Here is a 14,266-nt window from a genome sequence, read left to right as displayed (position 1 = left end):
TGCATTTTGCAGTTTTCTCCGAGATACTTGGGATATTTCTTTATGATCTAAAATCTTTTACAACATTTAATCAGTGACCAATGTGGTGTATTCCTCACTCCTGATTATACTAATAAGCCTTTCCAAAATATATTTATTTATACCCAGAATATTTTATCTAAAGCTATCAGAGACAGACAAAATCAACAAAAATAATGACAAAATACTTAAAACATCTTTTTAAACATTGATTTTAAACAAGATGTTTCCTTTTCATTTTGTATGTAATTTTGCAATGATCCACCACATTAAATCCTAATCAGATGACAATAAATTGGAATTGAAGTTTTTATTTCACTTTTTTTTTCTAAAAACATCATAGATAGTGAATAGAAAGAGTAAAACAACTTTTATTTTAAATTCATGTTTATAATTGACCCCTTTTGACAGTGACAATTAATGATTGAACAAAATTAATTTTTTCTGAAAATTGAAACAAAATGAAATGAAAAGCTGAAGCAGCACTAAGTCTGCTGGCGGAAATGAGTTAGAGGAAAAGAGAATAAAATGTTTTCACAGTAATGGCTTTTTATTTAGCTGCTTTAAAAAAAATAAATACTAGAATGTTTCATGTTGAGATGATGGGATGAGAGGAGAAACTGCCTTCAAATCCTCCCGGCAAACGATCCTGATTCAAGCTGATCATCCCATTTCTGCACCTGCAAAACATGTTGAGGAAAAGGGAAGGCAAACATGATATAAACAGAGGAAGAGCTGACAATAAAGTAGGAAAACAAACATAAAAAGCTCAAATAAACACTCTGGAAATTATTAATTCTGATCCTTTTAACCACACCTTTATTTTTAACAGGGGTCTTAAGGCACAAAATATGAATGCCTCTAATTATTCAAATAGAAAACAAAATGATGTGCTTCATGTACGCTTGGTGTTATAACTTGGAATTGGCTTAAACAAACATTTAAAACCACCATCTACTTGTGTTAATCCAGTTGATGGTAACCATACCCAGCTGATGGGACAGAGACTCTTGTATACCCTGTGGTACCACTCACAGGGAGCCGGGTCCTGGTTTTTAGCTGACAGAGCTTTGTTACATCGGTGAAAATCTGTCGAGTGAATGAAAGGACAGTAACAACCTATGAGGTATGACACAGAAGGCAAACAGCAAGAGTGATTATTATGGAATAATGAGAAATAGTCACTCGTGTGCATCGCTATATCACTGACGACCTCTAAATCCTTAGCCTGGTCCCAGCTTTATTTACAGAGTATATTTACTCCAGGATAATACGGTAAAACCTACTGGACATGACTCCTGGATACAATTAGCACAAACTAAAACAATCTCCAAAATATCTTCTCCAAACAAACGCCATATTGAAGAAGCCACACTTCTACATTTGTATTTTTTGTGTACAAAATTAACCCCATTTTAGTTTGGCATATTCCAAATTTTAGCAGATATGTTTAATATAGAATTGAGGCTAAGCTTTCTAAATGAAATAAATACCAAGAACAATTTTTATCTTATGCCATTATCATAGGAAAAAAAGCTACTGTTGATGTTCTGGAAAAAATACAGTTTTCATTAGCAAATAATTTAAAGCGAATCTATAGAACTTGGCAACCCCTTCGGCAAAATATTGATTATTCTTTTTGATTCTCAGTGTGATAAAATGTAAGTCCTTGGGGAAGGGGGGTCCTGAGAATGTTTCTGTTTATTTTGTTTCGTTTGTATTGTCTTTATGTTTCATGTTCACATCAAAAAAGAGGACAAATTAATATTGTTGATGTTTGAATTTTCATTTCTGTTTCCTCAATAAAACAATTTGACAAAAAAATATGTCCTCCATTAAAAAAATGTTGGATCTTGCAGATATCTACCGTTTTCATCCCGTCTGCCTTGTAGGAAAGGTGATGCAATAGAAAAAAATGTTTCTTAAAACCCCTTAAAAGGTTTCAAAAAAGTTTGTAGTGCAGAATTATCATTTACATCACATCAGTTATGCTGAGGTTAGCTCTGTGCCTTAAGAGCAACAAGGAGGCAGCTAAATAGAGATGAAGTGATGCTGGAAGACGCCTCTTTTGCTCAGCAAAGATTTTAAACATGTAGAACTCAGGTTACTACTATAACATAGAAAAAAACGATTTTGATGGCCAAGTAAAATAAACTAGGAGGTCAAAATAAATACTTTAAAGTATGCTTTAATGGTCTGATTTTGAAAAAGAGCACTATAAATTAGAACAAAATGTAAAGTTTAGATAATTTAAAACTTTATGACTGAAGAATATTTTATCAGTGCATTTGATTAAGGACTTTGGATAAAGGAGGGAGTTGTAAACTAAGACTAGTTATGCTAACGCTGTTGTTGTTGGTTACAGTCTTAAGACTCTTTATTTCTTTGTTTTTCTATCAGTCCAATCTGCCAACTAGAAGATTTTACCATTCAGCTGCTTTCAGAGGGTTTATGAAGGAAGCTTTCTATCCGTATAAGATGATGTCATAATTTCATTCATGCTCCAACAGCTTCTCTTTTCCTCGGATGCTGGTTAAGGATCTCTGTCCCAGAAATAGAGCAGATTATGTAACCTGCTTTTCTGTGAGCTGTATGTTGATGCCCCAGGTGCCTCCTATGCCACAGGAAGTGACATACATTTGTTTTGTTTGTTTTTTATAAATATGAGGCAGCCCAATCATTTTAGTTTGTTTTTGTGTATGGTCTGCAACTATTGGGCAATGCTAAAATCATTTTCTTCTTTTCATTTTGGATATCGCCACATATCAAATTTTGCGGTACACACTGTTAAACCTTTATATGTTGCGGGTTAAAAAAAAAAAAAAGTTTCACTATAAAAAAAATCTGATTCTATCTCATCTAATGGCTATTTACATTCCAGAGAGTATTTTTTTGGCTTTAACACCTCATTATTTATTTTCTTTTCTGTTTTTTCCCCAAAATTTGTACTTATCTCCTTTGCAAGAGTTTAAACTTTAGATATTTCCTCTATATGTCTGGTGACGCTGCTGTTCTTTTCTCTAGAAAACAGGTTATTTCTCTGTTGTTTTAAAATTAAATGAAGGCTGAAATTATATTACAGAACTCTATAAGAAACAAAAACATGTTCTAGCACATGAAACCATAGAAAGCAATGAGACCAGGAGTACCCAATGTTTCTCTGTGGCTGAAGAGAAATTCACCTGCTCTCATTTTATTCTCAGGTTTAATTCACTTTAAAAAAGAAAATGCAGAAATGATTTGAGAAACCAAGTGACACTAAATGGATCCAATAAAACCTCAGTGTCCTGTTCACCTAAATAGTTCTGGTAGCAGTTCCTGGTCTGGTTGGTGTTTGGGAAACGGGCATCAAAAGGAGCCGTCCTGTAGTTCTTGATCTTCTCTTCAAATTTGTCAGACATTTTCAGCTTCTGCATATAAACAAGTTCAAAAGCAACAGAATAATTTATTTGATAATGAGCTGTTTAAAAGGAAAATACCGAAACAAAACTGGATAGCAAATCCATTAGTTTTTCCCAAGCTGTTTAAAATGATGACTACCTAGAAGTTATTTTGTTCTATTTGTATAGCAACAATAAACTTTAAATTCAAAGCTGAATGTAATTACCACAAATAGGAAAGAAAATTTCAGCTATTGAGGGTGATCACTTAATGTAAAATTATAGTTGGACTGAAAAATAAAATGAAAAAAATATATATACATTTTTAGATTATATAAAAATGACATGAAACTGTATAGACTAACATCCATTCTACATTAAAGGGTAGCTTTAAGCACATGAAAACAAAGTTTTCTAGAAATATATTCATCATCAAAGATAAACTCACATTAAAAAAGTCACACTTTAAACTGAAGCTCTGAAGCAAAACAGAACCGTTAACATATTTACCAGAAAGTATTAGAATAGAATAGAATAGAATAGAATAGAATAGAATAGAATAGAATAGAATAGAACAGAATAGAAAAGAATAGAATAGAAAATCCCTTTATTGTCCCACAATGGGGAACTTGTGGCGTTAAAGCAGCATTACAGCTAAAGTGGTCACACAAATGTGGACCTAAAGAGTTTATTAAAAAATAAAAAATAAAAAGTGGCAGAGTTAAAAAATAAATAAATAAATAAATTAAATAATGACCTCTTCTATGTTTTTACAAATACAAATAATGTGCAGTCACACAGGAATAAAAATCAATATAAAGCTGTGGAAATATGGGGAAATAGCAGCAACACAGAGAGATGTGCAAAAAGACAGCAGTTATTTTTACCATAAAATCAAATTTGATCATAAAAGATAAGCTCCTTTCAGTATAACAAATTAAATGGGTGAATATGCGGCATAAACCTTGGTAATTCAATACTTTTTTTTAAAACTCTTTTTAGTTGAAGACAAATAAGAAACAAAAAAGTATTTTAGAAAACCATATTGAAACATTTTGAAACCTTATTATATGCGTTTTATGTAAGTTATTAATTACATTATAATAAATATCCAATTTGCCAGAGATCTTAATTGAATTCAGCAAGTTACGATTAGTAATTCTCTGTATTTTGTATTTTATATCGTCTCTTAAATGTATTCTCTTTCAAAAAAAAAAAAAAAGAGTAAAACATTTCTATTTAATCGTTTTTAAAGCTGTTCAAGCTGTTGATCAGCAGCAGTCACTAATCCATGACTAAATCTCTATCACCTGTTTGACCATCGCATTAAATAGAAACCCTCAGACATCAGTTACTGTTTAATCAAACTTTAGGTCTACAACCATGTTCTTAAAATAAACAAACTAAAAAATAAACCTAAAACATTTACCATACCTTTTAAATAAACTCCTCTCTAATCCGCGCTGCTTCTTTTCTGCTCAGTGACAGCACTCGCAAAGCATGCTGGGAAACGGAGTCTGTAAGAAATACATTTTTTATAGCACGGCATCGCCACCTACTGGAGCAAAACGGAACGCGCAAAATTCCCATGAGATTATACATAAAGTAAATGTAATAGCAGTTACTGTAATTTGGATTATCATAATCCTTCCACCGACATCATCAGTCCATCAGCATTGAACTGCTTAATTACTGGGTTATTTGTTTAGTCTACAATGTGGTTGAAATTAATCAGATTTTATAAATTTTAATTAAATCGTATTGGTCACTTTACAAAAGTGAGAACTAGAAAATTTTATTTTATTCTCTTTTTTAATGAAAAACAAAAAGCAAAGATGATTCTAGAGTTAAAAAATCAAGAGAGAAATTATTAAAGTTTAAAATCATTAAATCAACAAATAGAACAAAATGTAAATAAGACCCAACATTTTAATGTTTGGAAATGAAAAGAATAATTTTAAAAAAAGCTTTTAGAACAGCTACACAAAAAGGGATTAATCACAGTTTAGAATAATTGCATTACAAAACCATTTAACATAGGATACTATTGATCCATTTAGTCCTGCAAACATGATCCAAATACACGCTTCTAAATCTTGCAGGGATTTGCTACTGCCTGATACCGAAGCAGAAAGTTTATCCTGGGTCACTGTAGAGATGCTTGTCTGCGCTCACAGATCCTCCTCAGCTGACCAGAGCACCTGGAAATGAACCAGCTCCTCCTGTAGTTGTCTGCTGGTGTGAGCCGTCCACAGAGCTCATTGCTCTCTCCTGTGATATCTGGCTGATGGTACCAAAACCTGCAGAGACAAGAAGGAAATAAATAAATAAATACTAATATGCTAAAATATTCTACTACTTTATCCTCTATCACATATATATCATGTTTATTAAGATGGGTTCCTGCAATCTATGTCTAGTAGTAGAGATGCAAAAGGTCTGAGTTTTCTGGATGAAAAAGGATTTTGATTATTTCGAGCATGTCAAACATATGATTCTGAATTTTTTTTAAATTATTATTATAAGCACTCTGATGCATTAAGCTATAAAGTACATATAGCATGTAACAGTCTGTGAGGTAAATTGTTTCAAAGATTAATCTTATTGGCAGATACGATTTATGATAAAAAATATTGGAAATTTAGGTTTGGGAGTATTTAATGCAGAAGATAATCTAATGATTACCAATAGAAAATCAAGCAAAGAAAAAGGGATTTAGGTAATAAATCTTAAGTAGATTTATTGGGCATCTCATTTTCTTAGTACTCTGTGAATGATTTAGTTGTCCGTGTACATAATATATTAACAGTGCAAAGACGATGTGTTGTATTTGAAATATGTTTAGTAAACTAGGCTAGTTTGAACTAAATTTTTATACAAAGACACCAAGAAAAACGCTATAGGAGCTAAACAGATTTAATTTGTCAGTGGTTGACGCATAAAATTACCCTGCATTATCTGGATATAGGAGTAGTTTAGCAACACATTAACCTTTAGTGTGAGAGATCAACCTGGTTATAAACCCAGGTCCGCTGTCTCAAAGTTGCTGCTGCACAGGAGACCAAGACACAAACCTTTATTCGAAGAAAAAATTAATACCTGGCTAAAACCTCCCGAGATTTTATCTAAAGTCTGATAAAAAAAATAAAGTGGAAAAGAAAAAGTTTCACATCAAGAATTCTAAAGGACTCCAAAAGAACAGCAAGCCAGAACTCAAATCATCCAGCTTAATTATGTTCAGAAACAATCTATTTTCCATTAGAATATTTGATTATGCTTTTGTTTCTATGGCTGTGGAACCAGACAGGTTGTCCTGTACAAGTAATTGCTGCCTCGTGACCTCTTGTGGTGTATTTGGCCCTCTTGCCGCTCCTCCTCCACCTCTTGGTTCCTGTCTTTCCACTCACTGTGGTCCATTCTCCAAAGGGGTTCCGTCACTCCACTGCCAGGTCCCTTCCACACCACTTCCCCTCAGCCCAAGCCAATATGAGTCTCCCTGACTCAGGCTCTGGGCTGTTTTAAACAGAAACTCCTGTAAAAAAAGTCAGAAAATGTGAGGTTGCAAATGTGTCTTCCTAAGCAGTTCTGATGAATATTGGCTTGTGACCATTGCAGGATGAAAAGTGTGCTGCATGAGCAGTAAATGTAATGAAAGACTAAACCTCCAACGACCTTAAGTGGCCTCTGCTCCTTTAGCCGTCGTAAATCTATTCTTAACCATACTTACTGCTGCTGCTATGCATGTATATGTGCATGGCTATATATGCACATGAGGGACCTGTGTGCCTTTGGAACATTTTATTATGGACGGTGCCCACAAAATATGTACAGTTTATGCAAGATATGCAAGATAAATGACCCACTTTAAATAAGAATATTGTTCAGATGAAACAACGGAGCAGGTCTCCACTGTTGTAACTGAATGTTACTTAATCCATTTATGTAAGATATATCTGCCAAGATCCATGCATGATCACCTGCTCCTCCTCTGTTTTAACGGTAGCCACAGCGCCTCCCAGTGACATGCAGCGGTACTGACTGCTGATCCAGTCAGCTCTGTCCTCACTGAAGTAAAAACATTTATCTCCATTAAGTTTCCATTCAGCCAAACATGGTCTGCACTCTCTATCTGTTTGAACAAATAAGAAGAGAGAAAGAAAAAAATGTTTAGAATATGTTCCTAATGGCTTTAGAACATTAAAACTGTTCTGTCATAACTTTAGAAGTCCCCTTACTAAAAGAGTTTTTTGCTCACTTGCAGCAAAAAGACTTTAAAATATCCCCTAAAATAAACCTTTTCTAAACTATTTAATAATTTGCATAATTCCAGACTGCTCATGCTTGTATTAAGCTTCGTAAAATTTTATTTGTGAGTTATAAGTTTATATAAAAGTTATGTAAGCTCACTGTTTAGTTTTCTGAATGTTTCCTTTTAAAATAGTTTGTCTTTCGTTATTTGAAACCCCAATAAAGAAAATATAAATAAAAAAAAAACATTTTATTGTTGTGTTACCAAATTACATTGACATTGCGATATATCTCTTTAATATTTATCTTCACAGAACTTTACCAACATGTGTCTTCTTACTGAAATTAAAACTAACATTTTGGAGCTCAGAGTCCCAAACTAAATCTCTGAGGGGTTTTATTGAACAAACGTGTGTATAAAAATTTCTCTCATGTTTGGAACAGGAGTCTCTATTACAGACAAATATTTAAAAGGATTATTGCTTCGTATATAAAATAAATGTTTCTTCCTGGGTTTCTTGATTCCATGAGATCATTTGAAGGGAAGCAGATAAAGTAATTAATTATGAGAAGGGCTGCCAGAGGGGTGGTGAAAGATTGATGAAGGATTCCTCCGGTCAGACAGTAGGAGCTGGGAAGCAGAAAAACAAAGCCCACATTAAGGGCATCAGAGGTACGATATGGTTTCTGGTAAAGAAAAACATAGAAGCTAAGTTCCAGAGCAAAACACCATAAGCATAAGAGACTGATTACCACTTATGTCAGAAAGACAGTTTGGCATCTACCTCTGGTAATGGCTTCTCTTTAAGCTCCTCACAATGAGCCTTAATGAGCCTCAGCTTTGGAGGCTGCACCTGCTACTCACAGGGCAGAACAAGGAGAGACACAAATGCACCAACCTGCACACAGTTCTATAGATATGACAATTTCTGCAGTGGAAGATCAATCCTACACTTTACCATAATATAATATTTATATTATTCAATTTTTTAGTATACGCTTTTTACTTTTTAAACACTTTTTATCCAGAACAAGTTAAAACATTTTTTAAAGAAAATCAAACAACATTTTGAAGAAACTCCAAGAGCAACTAGAAAAGCAGTTTTTTTGTTTACAAAGATTTGTATTAATTTTCAGACAGTCCAACAGATTTGGAGTGAACATAGAAACCAGAGACGGTTTAAGTTGCAGTTTTTACCTGAGAAAAAACCCCAAAACAAAGTAAAGCAAGAATAGCTTCACAGTTATTGAGTCTAAATGTTAACATTTGGCTCATTTGAAAAATGGAAGAATTAAAAGACACAAAGATATTATAAAGTTGAACGATATTTTCTAATTAAGCAGTGGAATTGGAAATGTTTGTGGAAATGCAGAAAAAGCTTTAGATCTCATTGATCAATATCTCCATTAAAAACTGTTGCAAAGTCGGACTGAATCATTTAAAGCACATATGTTCCACGTTTTACAGTGGGCGAAGTATCAAGCGGAGCCATTGTTTTGATACACTTTTGTTTAATATACTTAAAAAGTGCCAAATTTCGTATTTTTCACTTATAAAAGAGAATCTAGTCTTTTTAATGTGCTGATTTCCATGTTAAGACTTAATCTACATACGCCTTTGCAATTATTTATGGCATTTATCCCACTTCTCATAAAAATGCACTAGTGCACACAGCATTAAAACAATAAAATAAAAAGGAAATTAACTGAGCTCTAAACATTTTTTTTCACAACTGGAATACTGATAAAACAAAAATGTGCAAAATTAATTATCAATAAAAAAAAAGGTAGTCACACCCTGATAACAACTACTGAAAAATAAATAAATAAATAGAGAGAACCAAAAAGATGAGACATAAAACAAAAGATTTAAGAAGGCCTTGACTCCCAAAGAAAGAAATTTGAATCAGGGTATGGATGTTTCTGTATGGGGCGTTTCTGTTTATTTTATACTCCCCATGTCAAACCACCAGCCTAAAGTCCTGGAAGGGTTTCCGTGATCTAAGAGTCTATGTTGCTGGGGCTAAATGCTCCTGGTGCAAACAGGCTGAATCACAAGGCTAATGATTTGCTTGGTAGGGCGGAGCTGGGACCTCGGCCTCAGCAACATAAAGAGCCAAGCTAGGGGGTTGAAGTTTGTCTGCAAGGGCCTGGTGTTCAGGGTAATCCTCACGGGACCCAACCAGCTCAGTCCCAAATGTGAGACTTGATACCATACCCCAATTGGCCCACCACCTGGAGTGGGAACCATGAGTGCTAAGAGGATTGAACAGTGGTCCATATCCAGGGACATTTTAACTTGTTCTCTCGTCACTCTCATCTCATCCCCACTGGATGAGGGACGGAGCAGTTTGCAGTGAATTGCAAAGCCACTGGTATGAAAATAAGCTTGGGCCATGGTTCTTCACCAGATAAGGAGGCTTGTCCTTTTAAGGTTGGAGAGTTCCTGCCTTAAGTGGAGGAATTCAAATATATTAGGGGCCCTGTTCGTGAATGGGGAAAAATTGAGCAGGAGATCGATAGAGAGACTGGTGTTACTGCTGCAATAATTTAGACGATGCACCAGTCCGTAAAGGTAAAGCGAGCTAAGCAAAAAGACAAAGCTCTCTTTTTACCATCTCTCTAATGTCCTATCCTCACCAGTCGTCATAAAATCTGGATCATGACCATAATAACAAGATCCCAAATACAAGTGTCTGATATGAGGTTTCTCCCTTAGAGACAGAATGAGAAGCTCAACCATCCAGGAGAGACTTGGAGTAGAGCTTCTTCTCCCACTGTTAGGGGGGAGTGTAACCATGTGGAGTTAACCGCTGGCCGCTTCATTGTTCTTGCATGCACGGTTTGCATAGGAATACTTTGTAAATCCACCACTTTTGCCGCAGACACAGTTCCCCATTGTGCACCTTTACATAATGATGAAAACATGCGCAAACAAAAGGCAACATAAGGAGACACGGGTGAACAGAATCCACCAATCGTCTATAGACTCTGGCTGAAGGAGAAATTATTAAAGCATGGGCAAATGGGGGAAATATACAGTAAGGGTAATAAACTCCACTGGTCAATCAAGCTGTACATTCAGACCTGTAGTTGTAGCCTTCCGAAAAAGCAATGGCATAACAAACCAGAAACAAAAAAATACTAATAAAAAAACTTGATAACAGCTGGCAGAGTCAGTTTAATTAACCTTTATTGCAAATCCCATAATAACAGAATATGGCAAGATGAAAGTAATATATCAAACAGTAATGAAGCGCGTAAAAGTGAAAAACTAAATCAAAACATATTTTACGCTTTAGATTCTGAAACAAAATCACTTTTTTTATCCAACAACAGTTACTCACAGCAAAGATCTTTAAAATTTTAACTCACCACCAGTGGAAGAGTTGATTGTGGGACAGTATTGATTCAGAGCAGGATACTGGGCAAAGAGGAGGTGATGGGACTGATTGAGCTTCTTCAGTCTGTTTGTCAGATCTTGCAATTTGTTTTCTTGTGCAATTGAGCGAGACTGAGATGTGAAGGTGATCTGCACCACTGTGGGATCATAGAAACACCAAAAACCATAAGCACACACCTGCTTAAAACATCCAAGAACAGTCATTCTCAATAAATGAGAACATTATAAAGTTTGCTTATTTCAGTAGCATAGTCTGCATGTAATAAAGAAAAATGACACACAGGCTGAGGTTTTTAGGTTTCTCTTTCTGCTAATCAAGTAAGTGAACAATTAGGCTCCTAGTGATGCTGAAGCACCTGCCCTTTTGCCATGCCTAAGAAAAGTGCCCTCCCTGCTGGAGTAATTCACTAATATTTAAAAGGGGAACTGATCCTCTCTTTTATCAGTTCCTCCCAAAAGTAATTTTTATGTATAATGGGCATTTGTTTGGGTTCTTGTGAGAATTCTGCCCCAACCTGATCAACATCTTTAAAAATTCTACAGTGAGATTTAAATAATTTGTGAGATAAACAAAAGGGTATGCTTTTGTGATGGTATGGCTACTTTTACTTATGCTTGAATAGATAAATGTTAAGTTAGCAATTTTCTTCCAAGAGTGACTTTTTTGGCATCTATATCCACCTCCTGCATCATCCTTTCCCACAAGACACTCCCATAGGGACCAGCGATCCTGCCCCCTGGTTTTTGAGATAGGCAAACCCTTTGATAAAATGCTATTTTACTAAGATTTTATCTACCTCCTTGGATTTACAATGTGAAGTGGTTTGAACATATTTCAATTACTCTAAATTAGTTTAAAATGAATTATCATAGCATATTTCTATCGGTTATGTTTAATATTTTGTTTTCCTTTTTTTCTTTGAAAACAAAGTAGCTTAGTTTAATTCAGTTCAATTAAATTAATTTACCTATATAGTGCCAGTTCATAACACATGTCACCTCAAGGCACTTTACAGATTGAATCCAATCAGATTGGTTAAAAGTTTTGGTCAGGGAAAACGAGCTGATTGCATCGAATCAATGACATGCAAGACATTCTTCTCCTGGATGAGCTTGCATTTTATCATTGACTCTAGAACAATCCCTCACACTGAGTGTGCATGAAGGGACAGTGGAGAGGAAAAACTCCCTTTTAACAGGAAAACTAAACCTTCAGCAGAACCAGGGTGAGCAACCTTCAAAAATTTGCAAACATACAAAAGGTAACTGTTAACTAGTTCCAAGGGTGGTCTAGTAAAACACAAGCTCTGAGCCAGTTTTCATGTCAGAGGATGAAAGTGAGCACATACAGCTAGTCACATTAAAAAGAACAGGACTATACTGAAAATAGGCCAAGCTCCAACATCTTGACTGGAACATACAAAGACAGGAACATACTTAAAAGCAGAGAGAACATAAAGTTATAAGTGGAACTTAACACACATTGCAGAATGGGAGAATAAAGATAGAATGAAGAAGAATGAGGAAATGTGGTTCCTCTGTCCTCCAGCAGCCTTAAGATATAGCAGCATAAATAAAGCAAATAGCTTAGGATAGCTGACTATTTAGGTGAGGTATGAGAAAGGTAGTTGGGTTCAGTTGAGTTACATTTTAAATGTAAGATCACACACTCACAGCAGAGAGTCTGAAGCAGAGTCACAATGGTGAGCATGAAGCAGAGCAGGGACAAGTAATGAGCCAACGGTTTGTGGTCACCTAGGGAAAATAAGATAAAAAGCCACCAAAAAGTAAGTTATTATTCAATGCAGGCTGTCATGTCAACATTAACAATCTTTAACGGTTACCCTAACCTCACCATAGAACAAAATAATGTATAATTTTTTAACCCTATTACCTTTAATACTATCAAAACATGATAAATAATGAGGTGGAACGGGAGCCATGTATAGCTAGGTTTACAGGATTCTGTAACAATCTGGGACATTTTGTCTCTTAGAAACATTAACTTACTTCAGCTTTAAAAACGAAACCATTTAAAACATTAATAAGAAGCTGAAATAATTAGCATGGCATTTCACTCATTAGCTTCTTTTCAATTTACTGGAACTACATCTATTATAGCCTTTATTGCTACTTAAACACAAAGTAGGAAAAGCATAACAAGCAGATCATTAGCCAAACCCCACAATGACTTTACAGTAATGTTTAAAAAAACACTTGCCATAAAATGAAAATAAACTACAAGCAGGTGAACAATCCACTTTAATCACTTGATATTTTCTAAAGGTGAAAAGCCTCTAATATTTATGAAAAAATAAATAAATAAAGAGCTAATACATCCATATTACTGTGCAATTACACAATAAAAAAAATATAATTACATTGTTCTGTCGAGGCTTTGGTGGTAGGTCCTTCCTGCAAAGTTAATCCATTGTTTACACCCATTGCGATGTCTGAAAATCAAATATAAAGCTTCACTCTATGCTGTTTCTGTCCTAAACTATGGTTCTAAAGCTTGGAAACGTCTGTGTCCTCACTACAATAGGACACAAAAGAGAGGCCCACAGGTCTGAAGCTGTGTTTCATACACCAAACTACTGGTTCTCTAAGCTCATGCAAAGTAGTTTGATAGCCAAATAAGTTTAACGGGGCAGACACCACAATGTACGCCTTCTTTCAGTAAATTCCAATAAGATAATGGGAGAATATTCTACCTCTTGTTGTTATGATAAAAACTCTAAAAGATTTGATAAAAAGATTTTATAAAAAACAATGTTTTAGCAATGAAATACGTAGTTAAACATTCATTTCATTTATTGAAATAAAGAGGAACACTGCAGAGTGTTGCCATAAAGTTATATTTTCCTCCGGTTGAACCATAACAGCCTTCAAACAAGCAACAGACATTTGGTAAAAGATGCATACAACTAGCGTTAAATTCGTCAACATTTTATCCTTTTTCTTATTCTAGTATTGGGGTTTCTTAATTTGCATTTAGGTTAGACTATGTCTGCACAGGTGCTTTACCTATCTATCTGTGTGTTTCCCTGTAATGAGCTGGTGACCTCTCCATGGTGAAAACCATGCATTTTGCATTGACAGTTGGGGATATGTGAGACCAAGCACAGGAAATGAATAGAAGGACAGATGTTGATCGCATGGAATTGCTGTTTAAAATCCAGTACATTATGTCAGGACACTGTAACTGTTTGTAAAC

General features: G+C 34.9%; 2 protein-coding genes across 4 annotated transcripts; both read right to left on the bottom strand.

The window, feature by feature from the left end:
• Positions 1 to 547: 547 nt before the first annotated feature.
• LOC119795065 (cytochrome c oxidase subunit 6B1-like) lies at positions 548 to 5,031 on the bottom strand. 2 transcript variants are annotated; one of them, XM_038302897.1, is made up of 4 exons: positions 4,833 to 5,031; positions 3,314 to 3,428; positions 1,007 to 1,107; positions 548 to 698 (listed from the first exon to the last, which is right to left on the bottom strand). In XM_038302897.1, exons 2-4 carry the CDS (start codon positions 3,417 to 3,419, stop codon positions 645 to 647), a joined length of 261 nt encoding a protein of 86 aa, XP_038158825.1. In that variant the 5' UTR covers positions 3,420 to 3,428; positions 4,833 to 5,031; the 3' UTR covers positions 548 to 644. The 2 variants fall into 2 exon arrangements, with proteins under 2 accessions (XP_038158825.1, XP_038158824.1); XM_038302896.1 differs by having other exon boundaries at positions 548 to 1,107; positions 4,833 to 4,984.
• A 355-nt stretch (positions 5,032 to 5,386) lies between these two features.
• Positions 5,387 to 13,604, bottom strand: LOC119795063 (C-type lectin domain family 1 member A-like). 2 transcript variants are annotated; one of them, XM_038302894.1, is made up of 6 exons: positions 13,431 to 13,604; positions 12,724 to 12,804; positions 11,022 to 11,186; positions 7,376 to 7,527; positions 6,806 to 6,930; positions 5,387 to 5,698 (listed from the first exon to the last, which is right to left on the bottom strand). In XM_038302894.1, the coding sequence occupies exons 1-6, from the start codon at positions 13,492 to 13,494 to the stop codon at positions 5,545 to 5,547; spliced, it is 741 nt and encodes a 246-aa protein (XP_038158822.1). In that variant the 5' UTR covers positions 13,495 to 13,604; the 3' UTR covers positions 5,387 to 5,544. The 2 variants fall into 2 exon arrangements, with proteins under 2 accessions (XP_038158822.1, XP_038158823.1); XM_038302895.1 differs by lacking the exon at positions 12,724 to 12,804.
• Between the last annotated feature and the right edge of the window lie 662 nt (positions 13,605 to 14,266).

The sequence above is a fragment of the Cyprinodon tularosa genome, unplaced genomic scaffold, assembly GCF_016077235.1.
Source record: "Cyprinodon tularosa strain WSP-4 unplaced genomic scaffold, ASM1607723v1 ctg5, whole genome shotgun sequence".
NCBI classification, from domain to species: domain Eukaryota; kingdom Metazoa; phylum Chordata; class Actinopteri; order Cyprinodontiformes; family Cyprinodontidae; genus Cyprinodon; species Cyprinodon tularosa.
Note: the sequence above shows the minus strand (reverse complement) of the source record. Positions and strands in the feature narration are given on the sequence as shown.